The sequence below is a fragment of the Daktulosphaira vitifoliae genome, unplaced genomic scaffold (assembly GCF_025091365.1).
Source record: "Daktulosphaira vitifoliae isolate Bord-2020 unplaced genomic scaffold, ASM2509136v1 Scaffold_5, whole genome shotgun sequence".
NCBI lineage: Eukaryota > Metazoa > Arthropoda > Insecta > Hemiptera > Phylloxeridae > Daktulosphaira > Daktulosphaira vitifoliae.
Window position 1 is genome coordinate 28,544,745 of NW_026099576.1, and position 15,621 is coordinate 28,560,365.

At 31.5% G+C, this 15,621-nt stretch overlaps 1 protein-coding gene across 1 annotated transcript in view; it reads left to right on the plus strand.

Moving 5' to 3' along the window:
• Nucleotides 1-7,714, plus strand: part of LOC126908697 (uncharacterized) — a 16,641-nt gene extending 8,927 nt beyond the window's left edge. The window contains exon 9 of the mRNA XM_050691000.1: nucleotides 6,848-7,714. Within this exon, the coding sequence (XP_050546957.1) occupies nucleotides 6,848-7,585 (738 nt within the window). The 3' untranslated portion in view covers nucleotides 7,586-7,714. The remainder of the gene's footprint in view (nucleotides 1-6,847) is intronic.
• Nucleotides 7,715-15,621: the final 7,907 nt, after the last annotated feature.

Sequence of the window (15,621 nt, forward strand, 5' to 3'; positions counted from 1 at the left end):
ACAGTTTTATTTTACATAATATATTTAATGTACAACATTCTACAAACTTGACTACTCCTCATCGAGTGGCAAAGGGCATAAGGTTCGGACTGCCCTCTTGAATTCCCCTCTATCTGTTTTCACCATAGCTACTCTGGCAATATTGTCATTCCCAAAAAAAATCTTTGAAATTCTTCCGAGCCTCCATTGAAGTGGAGGCAAGTTACATTCCTTTATTAGAACCAAATCACCTTCTTTGGGAACAGCTCCCACCGATTTTGTCCATTTTGCCCTATATTGAAGCGTAGACAAATATTCGGTTTGCCATCGATTCCAAACTTGCTGTGTCAATTGAGTTACCCGCTGCCATCGTCTCAGACGATTAGGAGTTATTTTGGTTAAGTCCGGTTCGGGTATTTCAGTCATAGAACCACCGATTAAAAAATGAGCAGGAGTTAATGCATTTAAATCCGACGGATCGGTAGATAGGGTCGTTATAGGCCTAGAATCCNCCGACGGATCGGTAGATAGGGGCGTTATAGGCCTAGAATTCAAGCACGCCTCAATTCGCACAAGAGCGGTATATAATTCTTCGTAACTTAATGAGGCCTCACCAAACGATCTTGTTAAATGTTTTTTAACGGATTTCACTGAGCTTTCCCATAGACCGCCAAAATGTGGACTGCGCGCTGGGATGAAACACCATTTGACGCCGAGGGCAGCAGAGCAGCGGTTTACAGCTTCCAAGTGATCCTTAGACTTGAACAGCTCTATTAATTCCTTTAATTTTCTATTCGCACCTACCATATTTGTGGCGTTATCTGAGTACATGTATTTATTCATTCCTCTGCGGGCCCAGAATCTCCTAAGTGCATTTAGAAACGACTCCGTTGTGAGATCGCTAACAAGCTCTAGGTGAACCGCCTTTGACGAAAAACAAACAAACAAAGAGACGTACGCCTTTACCAGAGGCGCGTTTTTTCTAAGTCCACTTTTTATATTGATTGGCCCAGCATAATCCACGCCCGCTGCAAAAAACGCACGCTCGAACGCGTCCACGCGTGAGCTCGGTAAGTTACCCATAATGGGTTGGTACACGTTCGGCCTCGAGCGAAAACAAGCGATGCATTGATTTACCGTAGATCTGGAAATATTTCTTCCGTTCAAAGGCCAATATTTTTCTCGTAAAGACGACAACAAAGCTTGTGGTCCAGCGTGTAGTAATCTTATGTGCTCGTTTTCAAAAATTAATTTAGTTAGCTTGGACTTTGACGGTAATAGTATTGGATTTTTTTTGTCTCTACTCGCGACAACCGAATTATTTAACCGGCCACCAACGCGTATTACTTGGTGCTCGTCTAAAAACGCATTTAATCTATTGAGTTGACTGCGACCACTAATAAAAACACATTTTTGCAAGCATTTTATTTCTTCAACGAAATGTTTTTTCTGCTCTAATTTAATAAGCTTAATCAACACTTCCCTTATCTCGCATTCACTGACATTGATAGAATTAAATTTAAACGGCGATTTGAACCGCATTACATACGAGATTACTCTTAATAACTTTGGTAGCGACGAAAATCGTTCAATTATTGTCGACTCTTGATTTTCAGCTACTACAACCATAACATTTTTCTTTTCTTCCACACACGTTTCATAGCTCCTTGAAATTTTAGGCCACATGGACGATTCTTGCCGCAAGAAATCAGGACCTTGCCACCACAAATTATTGTCTAGTAACATTTTTACGTCACACCCACGTGAAATAAGATCGGCTGGATTTTGCTTGGTTGGCACATGCTTCCATTGAACAGCCTCACTATTTTCTTGGATCTCGCCAACCCGGTGGGCGACAAAGGTTTTCCAACGAGTTGGAGAGGAGCTCAACCATGCTAACACGATGGTCGAATCAGACCAGTAATACGTATTATTTATGTTTAATCGAAGACACGAGACGATTTTTTTTACAAGTCTACTTAATAGCACAGCGGCGCAAAGCTCCAGCCGCGCAAGAGTAATAACTTTTAATGGCGCTACACGCGATTTAGACGCTACAAGTCGGACTGTATGATTTTCATGTGCATCGGTAGCACGTAGATAAACGCACGCACCAAACGCCTTTTCGCTGGCGTCAGAAAAACCGTGAATTTGAATAAATTTGAACGCGTCACACCCGATTATTCGACGCGGTATTTTTAAACAATCGATTTGCGTTAGACTATCACAAAACGCATTCCAATCCGTACTGATACGTTCAGACACTGGCTCGTCCCATTGCATTGACATTTTCCACAATAATTGTATTATGATTTTTGCCACTACCACTATGGGAGATATCAATCCCAGTGGATCGTAAATTGCCGCAATCGTCGATAAGATATAACGTTTTGTTATCGGCCGCTGATTACCTGTTACAGCAGTATTGTATTTATACAGATAAACATCGTCGGCGGTATTCCACAACAGACCAAGCGTTTTAATAGCATCGTTGCCTATACTCATTGTGTGCATTGTATCATTATTTTCGTTATTTATGTTTACTAATATCGACGGATCATTTGATGTCCATTTTCGTAAAACAAATCGAGCACTTAATAACAGGCCTGAAATAGTGTTTCCCAGTGAAGCCGCCTCTTCCTTGGTGTTTGCACCCGTTAATAAGTCATCCATGTACATATCAAATTCGATAGCTTGACAAGCGACCGGGTACTCCCTTTTATTTTCTTCGGCCAACCTTTTTAAACATGCTGTCGCAATGAACGAAGCAGGCGCTGTACCGAAGGTCAAAGTTTTCAAATAATAACTTTTTATGTTTTCAGTTGGATTGGATCGCCATACTATCTGCTGCAACGGCCAATCCTTTTCAGCTACACACACTTGACGATACATTTTCTCGATATCAGCACATAATGCGTATCTGTGCGTTCTAAACCGGATGAGAATACACACTATATCTTCTTGTATTACTGGGCCTACCATTAACGTGTCATTAAGGCTGACTCCTGTACTAGAAGGACTAGACGCATTGAATACAATCCGCGTTTTCGTAGTGACTTTGTCATCGCGAACCACGGCATGGTGCGGCATAAAATAATTGTTTTGTTGGCAACTGCTTTGTCTTTCATCAGGGACTTCCTGCATGTGTTGTAATTCTTCGTACTCTTGCATGAATTGCACATAGTCTCTTTTTAATTTTTCGTTTTTTGAAAGTCTTCTCTCAGATGATAAAAATTGCGTAATCGCTTTTGACTTTGATTCGCCCAAATTATTACAATTGTTTTTTATCGGCAGCTCCACTACAAATTGGCCTTCATCATTTCGTTTAACTGTATTTTCAAAATGATCAACACAGGCCTTTTCTTCTAAGCTGACAATACGTTTAGGTATAATTTCTTCATTTTTCCAAAACTGCGCCATTTGCTGATTTAGGCTGACTTCATTTTCAATTATAACTGTTGTTGTAAAAAATGAATGATTTGTACGCGTTTTCATAATTAGAGCGGATCCTGCAGCTACCCAGCCCAAGTCCGTTTCTTGATAAACAACATTCGGATTCTCATTGTACTTGCCGCCACGAATTATGCTATAAAAACATTCAGCTCCAATTAATATGTCTATTTTCCCCGCAACCGCATAGGACGGGTCGGCTAGTTTGACGTAATCAGGCAATTTAATCGAAGTTATGTCAACATTATCGGCAGGTAATGTCGTCGTTATTTTCGGCAATACAAGGAACTCTTGAATACTATTATATTCTGTTTCTCTCGCTCTTATTGTTGTTGTTACTGCGTAATGCGATTTGTTCGCAGTATTGTTTACACCTGAAATAGATACATTTATTTTTCTTTTAGGTAACTTTAGTTTTTGAGCTAACTCAGCAGTCATCAAATTTATTTGACTACCCGAGTCTAATAATGCTCTAGCTAAAAGAGACTCATTGGTTTTGGAATCAATTCTTATAATTGCCGTGGACAACAAAACTTGTTTACTTTCCCCGATCATCGTATGAGCACTTACGGCAGCGCTAGTCGAAATGTCGTCTGCTTGGCTGTGTAATAATGTATTATGGCGTTCGCTACATTTTCTACAGTTGGAAAATTTACATGTATTTTCAGCGTGACGACCCAAACATATGACACATATATTTAATTGTTTGACTTGTTCTTGACGCTCCTTTATGGATAGCGAAAGAAACTGAGGACAGCGGTATATCGCATGAGTTTTATCGCAAAGATAACATCTCAATTTTGCCGATGACGCGTGCATAGCCGTTCTTTTTTGCCACTCCGGTTCTCTCCGCTTTCTATCCTTTACAAATGGCATTTCCTTTCTGTCGCTATCACCTTTAATTGCCAGCCTCTGAGAACTTTCTACCGCTTCTAAAATTTGAAACCTTTTCTCTAAGAATTGTATTAATTCTTCGACCGTTGGCATCTTGGTTTTAGGCGCGTCGGTTTCCCACGCTTTCAATGTTGTGCTATCTAATTTTATTGAAATTATGTGTAGCAACATAGCACCCCAGGTAACTGGGTCCGTCCCGAGTTGTTTTAGCGTAGTCATTTCTCCCGCTAATGTGTCTAATAAATGACGTAATTCAGAAGCCGACTCCTTTTTAATTGCCTGTATATCGTAGATAGCCTTTGTATGAGTTTGAATTATGATTTTTTCATTATTAAAACGATCGTTAATACATTTCCATGCTAATTTGTAATTATCTTCAGTCATGATAAATGCCTGGATTGCTTTTGCCGCTTTCCCTTTTAATGCCTTTTTTAAATAAAAGAATTTTTGTATGTCCGGGATACCTGGCTGCGAGTCGATAAAGGCTAAAAATGAATCGCTGAATGTTGACCAATTTTTGTATTCACCGTCGAAATCAGGTACTTCGTAATTTCCTAATCTCAAGAATGGAGCCGCATTATTGTTTGGTACTGGCAAATTGGCTAATTGTTGGGACCCAGTCGCACTTTCTCGCTTATTTACCTTGTTGTATTTTTCCATCACTCTGCTACATTCAGCAAGTGCCTTGAAATAATCATTTTCAAAGTTATCTCTATATTTTTCTTCGTCATTTTGTTCCGACGACTTATCTTCAATTTCGGACTGTAGTTTTTGAAACTCGTCCCAGCTTTCTTCAACTTTTTGCTTTCGTAACTTTAATTGCTCGATATCGCTATCATTGTTGAAATTTTTGACATAGGTCATAAATTTGGTTAGCTGAGACTTTAACACCCCTCTTCGGCTGCTTGCCTTCTCTGCCATTATTGATAGGTGCGGATGATAACAACACTTTGTACGCTTTAGCTATATTTGGTTATAGCCAGTAATTCCGTTTTCTTTGTCCGAATATAGCACCTACGCGTCGATTACATACGAACTCGCGAAACACTATTCGAACTAAACGGGAACTAAAAAACGAACGAACTAAATTTATTATTTACTGAAATAACACCTATTTATGCTAATAATTATTAGACGGCTCAATTTTGAACAATCGTGTTCGTAAGGACCAAATGTTAGGGTGAGCGGTGTATTAGAATTTAATAACAGAACGCTCTATATTTTTAATTATTTATTGTACTTTAATTTTAATAATATTTAATATCCAAACAATAAACAAAAAATTTGACATAAAATAATATTTTTAAACACTTATTCAACCTGACATAATAAATAACTAAAATAAACTAGGAGCGCGTCGCCTTAGTTAGGCGGTGGAACGTACACTGACGGGCATACCAAAAAGACCGGCCGGCTGTTATTAGATAACAAAAAAAAAAGATTATGATATATATACATAGATTGTCAACAGNATTTTATTCCGTACGCTTATTGAGATTACGTTATTAGAACTATATATTTTAATGTAATTTTAAGATTGAACGTTTTCTATTAAAATTTTTAAAAATATATTAATTAAAATTATTTTTTGCGGTCTTTGGAAAATATCGTCTATAGCTTTGCGTTTACAGGCGCCTGCTAATTTTTGTCTCATAATTATGGGATCAGAACAAGAACATGGAATCTATTACATTTATGTTCTATAAGACATATTAAAACTAATTTAAAATAAGGTCAGCTTTAATCAATTTAACTAAAAATTTTAAAAATACCTGTTTGATCAATAATTTCATCAAGCTCATTCACGTGAATGGTACCTTTGCATTCTTTTACAAAACAACGCCAACGTATGTAAGCCGTTTGTATTGCTTTATGTGCAAAACGAAACATAAAATTATTCAATAAAATCATTTGTTGGCCCCGCTTACTTCTGATATATTCAAATGACATTTTAATTAAAAAAGTAAAATAAAAAAGAACGGATGGCAAAATATTTATCGATATACCGATCAATACACTGCTATCTAACTAACAATAATAGAATAGGAAAAAGTAGATAATTATTATCGGGTTATTTTGGCAAATATTTAACCAGTGGTTCTCAAGCCTTTATTTGTAGACAGGTATAAACTATCGGTTTGGCGGAAACTATACGGTCAATTTTGGCGGAAACGATAATCTCCCGTGAAATTAATGTTATAATCGATTGATATTACGATTTGATTTTTATTTATAATACGTCTAGACTGACTATTCTTGTAACTACATTTATATTTGATGACCACATTAGTTATTTATTAAAAGCACTAATATTTCTTTGATCCCGCTAGAAGTAGATGGGTACGGAGTAAACCAAATCGATGACATTGTATAAAAACTCGTAAAAAAGCATATTTTAGTTTTTAACATAAACTAAACGTTTGCAACCTTAAATGTTTTAAGATATACCCTATGAAATATGTTTTTCTATATAGGAAGGTAATTAAGTACGATTTTATAAAAAAATTTAATTTATTTTTAACAGACCAGTAAACTAGATAATAATACATCTTTAATAAATAATACGGTTTATGATGAAAAAACTACAAATCAACTAAGAGATGTCATGAATTTGTCTTTATGGAAATATATCAAAGAAGAACTTGTTCAATCGAAAGTTTCTCTACTACCAAATACAACAATTAACGATTTCATTCTTAATTCAACAATGTACGTGTACATTGTTAAATCCACTCTTAAAAAAGCAATAACAATGATGTGTGATCGAACTTATAAGTATGCGATTTTGCTAATGGTATATGCCTTTGAGGCACTAAGAATTGATTATTGTAAAACACCATATTGGGACCAATTAATGAATTATTTAAAAAAATTGAGTGATATACTGACAAATTTAAATGGCGACATTATTTTACGACGTGGATTAGATGATATTAAATGTGGAATTAATGAATGTGATAAAATGTGTATTTTTCAAAGATTAGTAAGTGATTATTATTCAAATATTTACTTAAAGCCCCAAGATAGGGAAATATTTAAGTTAAAAAATAAATCTGAATGGATAAATATTAAAGATAAAGAAATTTTATCACAAAATGTATTGGATAAAATATTCAAAGGATTTCCGAAATCTCACAAAGACGAGGAACCATACAAATTTGAACTTATACCAACAAGTCTATGTGAAATAGAGAAAAAATTTCAGCAAATTTATGTGTTAATTGACACAGAATTTGAAAGAATTTATAAAATAGATTTGTAATATTTGATATCTATTATAGTATGGTAGATATTTATTTTTCAAAAATATTTATGGTAATTCAATCACACTTGTTTCAATAAATTATTCAACCATTTAAAATTAATAAAGGACAATAATAATAAATATTTAGATATGACATAATTTATACATATGATACTCGTAATGTATGTTGTCNATAATTTATACATATGGTACTCGTAATGTATGTTGTCGATATTTGTTATTTTAAAATAAAAACAAAACCATACTATTGGTTTTAATAAAAATTATAATAACAATTTGCATAATTATTAAAAAAAAAATCAGTTGTATATTATAAAATTTTGACACATCATCACCCTAGAAAAAAAATTCTAACCCACTTTTTTTGATAAATTAAAAAGTATTTTATAATTACATAATAAGATACAAAGTGATTCTTTTATCATAACCACTTATTTAATTCAAAAATAAAACTTATATGTGTATATTTTTTCTTTTGGTTTCTTTTAGATACGTCTTTCTTCACCTTAATCTCAACTACTTGGAGTCGGCTTTTAGATACGTATTTTTTTAAATCTATCAACTATGGGTATTTTTATTTTTTCTTTAATATTTTATAAAAGTGTCTACTTAATTTTTTCAAATCAAAAGATACATAATTAACTTGCTTCTCATTTTGTTTGTTTTGTACGAAGTAGCTAGACCGTAGGACGTCTACTTGTGCACCGCACTAGAATGCCGTTTTACTTTAAGCCTTTTTAAATCACTGTTATTGAAGCAAGAGAAGGGTCTGAGAGAATGAGTAAAATAGGTTATATTCAACATGATCTATACTTACTGTCGTATGCATAGTATTTTTGTTTTTTTTTGTGATTTAAAATAATGTTTTGTTCTCCGAACGTCTACAAAATACAAATAGCAGTGATTAAAAAATAATATTTTATATTATCTGAAAAGATCGAAAACATTATTGAATCATTGAATTAAAATTACTTCAATAATATGAAAAAAAATTTTAGGAAACAAAATAAACTGTTTTAAATTTCAACTATTTGTTCTGTTTTGATTTTTTATAAGTTTTAATGAAAAATCACCGTAGTCTTATAAAATTATTTATTTAGAAAAATTGAAATATTTTAGATGATTTCATTTGTACAAAAAAATATTAAATTCCTTATCAAGTAATTTAATTGGATCACTACAATTATTTCTTTTCATTTATCTGCATCCGCGTTATACTTGACCCTTTTAACACTACATGACTGAACGACACACCATGTCTGACACGGTAAATATTTCTATTCCCAATCTAATATTCATATATGGTGTGGTGTATGAATTCACTTACGGAACTTANTATATGGTGTGGTGTATGAATTCACTTACGGATGTTAAATCACCACCCGGTTTATACTTCAGGTTAGGTGCAATAATGTGCATTATTCTATTATGAAAAAAAGATGGACTATATAAGAATTTAGAATAGCAAGAAATAAAGTAAATTGAAAAAAAAAAGCTCATGTATTAAAATAACAAACAAAGATGAGATATTATAGTATTGAGAATGGGAGATGTGTCGTGAGAGACATCTAGACTGTAGGGCGGCTAGTTGTGCACCACACTTGAATGCCTTCTTGCCTTAAGCCTGTTTAAATCACTAATATTGAAGCGGAAGAGGGATGAACTGTGTGGATGACGGCTAATCGCACATCTAATAAATAACAAGAGTAGACAATCAAATAACAAATAACCACATATATTAAAGGTTCTCGAATGAGTTTTTTTTATCTTAAATTTAAATACTTGTGCCCGGCTGAGTGGCATAAATAAAATAGTTGAACTCAATTAAAACAAATAATAAGTAACAAAAAATAATATATAACTCAGTTGAATAGATGAAGTCATCGATAGTGATGAGTGGAGATGAGTGTATGAGATCATGAGGTAATGATGTCGTCGAACATCTCAGTATCACGAATCATATTGTAAGTGCAGGCACGTAATGGCGAATGAAAATAGACGGCGAAATAGCGACTACGGCAATGAAGTTATTTGGTGATGGTCAGGGCGCAATCACTGGTGGCCTGCAAGGGCACGAAAACTTTGTGCACTAAGGTGCAACAAAAAAATAATAAAATAACAGTTTACAATTGCCAAACAATTTACCAACAAGCGAGGGGGCTTGCTACGAATAAGAATAACACATAAAACAATTGACTGACTAATTTAAGACGATGAACTGTACACGAATTAATTGTGCTGGGTGGGTAAGGGGGTAAGTAAAGCTAAGACGCTAGAGATCAACTGCCACACGATAGAATATAATTAACGGTGTTTGTGACAGCTGGTACTTTTTATATAACCGGCATTATTGTGGGCTGTCCCCCACTGTTGTAATGTATAACTGTTGTTATACATTACTTCAGGGTAGTTCACGCCGTCTCTATAATTCACAACAACACGTTGTGATTCAACCCAAAGTTAATCAAGAGCTAATTTACAACGTGGTGTGCACTCTCTTCGTTATATTGGCAGGGTTGGTAAAATTTTTCCAAAGAGTTGCACCTCTCACCGAAGTGCGTGTGCAGTGTTCTGTCAGTCTCTCCTCTTTCACTATCTCGGTAAAAGCTAAGTTAAGTTAATTACTTAGACTATATGGGTAACAGTCGTAGTCGATGATAGTAAAAATTCATCTGACTTTTGTGACACTCTTATTATGGCACGATTTCTGTGAATCCCAAAAGCTTTTATATGTGCAGCTGCCCTTCTGTAGTAATACGTGTGTCACTGTATCAATGTTTTAAGCCTAGTCGATAGTACAATGATTTTATGATATATGAGCTCAATAGTCGGCTACCAAGTGGTTTTTATGAGAAATCCGGTCCTGTCATCGTCTTTTTGAATAGTCTAATAAGTATCCTCCGTGGCTGCTAGATTGTTCTCCGAATAAAAAGGGGGACTCCGTTCCCTTCGTCTATCCACTCATTGACCACTACGTGTACATAATTTAGTATTTCAATCTTTTTTAATAAAATTAATTTTAAAATAAATGAGGCNGTGACACTCTTATTATGGCACGATTTCTGTGAATCCCAAAAGCTTTTATATGTGCAGCTGCCCTTCTGTAGTAATACGTGTGTCACTGTATCAATATTTTAAGCCTAGTCGATAGTACAATGATTTTATGAGATATGAGCTCAATAGTCGGCTACCAAGTGGTTTTTATGAGAAATCCTTGTCCTGTCATCGTCTTTTTGAATAGTCTAATAAGTATCCTCCGTGGCTGCTAGATTGTTCTCCGAATAAAAAGGGGGACTCCGTTCCCTTCGTCCATCCACTCATTGACCACTACGTGTACATAATTTAGTATTTCAATCTTTTTTAATGAAATTAATTTTAAAATAAATGAGACACTAAACACAGAATCCAATGAATGTACATAATGTTCGATATAAATGTTTTTAGCTGCGATGCGAAGCTGAGAAGATATTAATTTTNAATTGATCACTTGTGGCTAATTAATTAAGTAAAATTAAAACTATATTAAAAATATTATTAATTTAAAAAAACTAAAAAATATTAAAAATATTATTAAACTCAAAGCCACAAAAAAATTAATGAAAAGTCGCGGATACGTATTTCGGAAACAATGTTACCACTATCAACGCTAAACACATACTGACATGTGATATGATGACAATTGGCGATAGACGGGTCGTTGAATAAAACAAGTTAAGTTATAAATAAGACGTAAGTAATAATATTGAAAACTATTTCTATAACGGCCACTCAAACACGACTGCCCTTTGTTAGTTCGACGTCATTAGCTCCGGGCTACAGACGAGTAGAATTGTCACATCATCATCTCCCTCTATGCTAATTAATATGTATTACGAATTAAATAAATAGAAATAAAACGTGTGTAATATAAGTGGTAAGAACATAGTAATAAATGTTCTAACATCCCCATAAAAATGGTTAATTTTCGAAATTTTTTCAATTTTTTTTACTTAAAACTACCATAACTTTTTCAGTAATGATTGTATCAATATAATGTTTTTTTATATAGATGCACAATGTGTTTACTTATCAATTGATATATTTTTTTTTATAAATTTCACCCTTTACCTGTCCACAAGGGGGGATTTAAAATGACAACTTTTACACAAAAAAATTAAATTTTTAAGTTAGCTTTTTAAAGTGTTCCGGAAATGCTGACACTTTTATATATACCTTAAATTAAAGCCTATGTAATATACTTTATTATAAAAAAAAAATTTCGTAGTTTATTTTATCTTCACGGTGAAAATGGCTACCAAATGCTATTTTTGTGTGAAAATATTAATTATAATTAGTTATAATGCTTTAACTTATTGAATAGTCTATGGATCAATACAATTAATATTATATCAAGTACTCGTGGTATCTTATTATTTTTTTTTACACTCGTAACAATTTATTGTTTTTTTTTTGTTTATTCTATGCAATTTAGGCCCTTTGCCGCTTCCTCTATCTCCCTCCATTCTTGTCCAGGCAGAGTTAATAGTAGGATACGACTTTGCATTGTGCTTAGGAATATATTTGTATATTTTATCAAGGAATGTTTGATAAGTTATATATATATATATATATATATATATTTCAGCATGTTTATAAGTATATAAGTTTGTACATAAATTATCAGAATAGTACAGTATTGATAATATTATATCTCTTGTATATTATGTTATACGTCAAAAGATTACAAATCGTATCTTACTAAACATCTGTCCCGCGGGGAGGTATTTAAAATAACAACTTTTGCACAAAAATTTAACTTTTTCATTTTTACTTTTTTTAAACTATCTTTTTAGTGAAAATAGCTGCTGTAGTCAAAATTCATACTATTTTTGTGTTCAAATTTTCAATTTAATATTTTTTTTTGTCTTTATTCAGGTAAAAAGAATTACCAAGTAATTCTTATACCTGTGCAAAAATGAGACGAAACACTTATTGAAAACATGCACGAGGAATTTTATTAATTTATTTCTTACACAATTACTAACTCAATAGAAATATTAATGTGATTGATAAATATACATTAAAAATAAACGAAATACATTTATATATTATTTATGTAAATAATATTTAAAAAATGTTAACAGTTGATTCACATAAAAACAACAAACATATTATAGTATATAATTATGCAATTATTAAAAAATATATATATATTAATGATAATAATTATTAAATAACAAATTGAAATCGTTTAAATAATTGTACTCTGCAAAAAATTTTAGACCAAATAATTTTAAAGCCATTCTGCGTTCCTCTTGATTAAAATTTTCGGACGGCGGATAATATTCCTTAAATGTTGAATCGATTATATTCTCATAAAAATAATTCGATTGAATTAAATTTTCGATTTGTTCTTTTTTTATCGAAAAAAATTCATAATGTGGATTTTCTTTTTTGTATATATCAATAATCACTTCATATGTGGTATTAAGTATGTTTTCAAAAAATTTTTTTGTTGCTTCTGGATTTAAATGTTTTTCACTATCGTTATAATAATTATTCAGATCAGGCAATAACTCATTTATACGCCAATAATTTACTTCCGCTTTCTCCAAATAAGAATTTACAGTTTCTACGGCTTTCAACATTAATTCTACAAATTTTATCGGTGATTCAAACTCACTCACTAACTTACCATATTTTAAGAATAAATACAAGTATTTCAATGTTTTGACAATCATTCCAAAATGGAATTCATCTTTACTATTATTGATTATCCTGAGATCAGCTATGAGTTGATAACCATCAGCAGTAAGTATTCTTTCATTCTTTATGTTATATACATCATCTTTTAAAAAAGTCGAATTTATATATTGACTGAATGTTAAAATAATACATATGCACAATATTAGTCTCATTTTAATTACTGTGTATCACTATACTGTACTATGAACTTACAGAATAGAAACACGTCACTTATATTAAAAGTTGATCACCTGTACAAATGTATATTATATATATCTAAGCTTGGCTTCTAATTTTAAACGAATATAATTTATTTAATAAAAAAATCAGCACAGTGGGTCGTGGCATAGTTGGGTCCAGTATAGATGATATCTGACAGTGATTAAAATTACTATCATAAAAAACGCTTCGATGCAAATTTGTAGATAGTGAATAATTTAAAAAAAGAAAAGTTAGTAAAAAAAATACGATTTTGTAAGTTAAATTACCATTTATTTATTTTATTTTGAGTATATATATATATATATATAGAAACCATACTGTCGACAGTCATAATTGACAATAAAAGTTGTGTATCAGTGCATAGTAAAAACCATTAAAAGCAAAAACTTAATTAACGTTATTGTATCATATCAAAAAACGAATGACATATAAAATTTTTTTCAAATGTAGTCACTGTAAAATTTTCAGAAGAGCAAAGCATATATTTAGTTTCAATGTAATATAGTAATAAATGTAATTGAACTTTTTTAATACAAAAAAAAATTTTTTTGATACACGATAGAAAAATTCATCCTCTATTAAATTATAAAAATTTAACAACCCTGTTTATGAGCAAAACTCACGGAATCTATTATCTATTTTAGTCTCAGATCAATACCATGTCATTAAATATGTGAAAAATTCTGTATATTTATTTTTTAATTGTCGTTTGAAATTAAAACAACATTAATTGAAGTTTAAATTCAACATACTTTCCTGAATATAATGGAAATAATTATATAAAACCTAAAAAAATGAATTTAAATTATGTTATTTGTAAATTTTTCTGTACTCGATTTTGATGAATTCTAAATTTAGAATAAATACATTAAAATTAATTTGTACCATAATTAGTATTCGATGTTTTTGTAATTAGTAACATAACAATTATGTTATAAATTATTTCTAATTATTAGGAATACTTTGCAAAAAAAAAAAATTTACATTACAAAATATGAGTATTTAAAATTGTTTGACATCAACTTTGTTTAACTGCGTCTGAGTTATATATGTTTTGTTTAATCAATAAAATATAAAATAATTTTTAGATTTGATATAATTCAAAAGAATATTCCTAAAGGTATTCGAAATAATATTCTTTCTAAGTATGAATTTCAAAATAACTGCATGACTCAGTTGAAGTTAATTTATGTCCACTTACAGTTTTGCATGTTTGCAAAGCTGCGAAAATTTCAATAAGATATTTTCAAATTCATAACGTACACCTTAAAACTAATTTACTATAATAATTGTCATAATACCTATGAAAAAAATAATATTTTTTGATTTTATGTCGAATATAATTTTATATTTGATTATATTGTACTAAAAAGTCTAATTATGTGGCTGAGTCGGTCACGTAGAAGTGCCTGATTTGCACTGTTCCGAAAAATAATATTGTAGTATAATCAGCATAATAACAAAAAAAATACTTATTTTTTTAATTGTTTTCATGAATATTTATCATTATAATCAATAAATATAAACATGAAATAGGTTGCTATGAAAATCCATTTTTAACTTTCCGAAACAAGGCAAGATTGAGCTATCTGTAACACTTTTTGCTCTTATATAGAATATCCCAGATAACTTAAAAAACACACAGGTTTTAAAATAAAAAATATATTTTCCTAATTAATTTACTTTATTTAGTGTGGAATAAGAATGTTAAAGTGAATTAAAATATTAAATTTTTACAAAAAATATTAATTAATTATAAACAGTTGAACTAGTTCAATTACTAAAAAAAAAAATAAACCTTATAATTAACTAGGAGCATAGCATATGGAGTTGTCAGTATGCTTTTTTTTTTTTTAAATACTTTTACTATCTATTTTTTTTCTTAATTAATCGCTAAACCAATTAAAAATTGTATGATATATTCAAAATTTCTTAAGGGGACAGGAAGTAATTTCTTAATTTGTCAATACATATATAATCCATTTTTTAAGAATTACCTAAATAAAGCTAAGGTATGTCAACTGGCTCCACTTAAAAAATCGCCTTACACCATGCCTGTAGTAAGATGACGAATTTGACTTTATCTT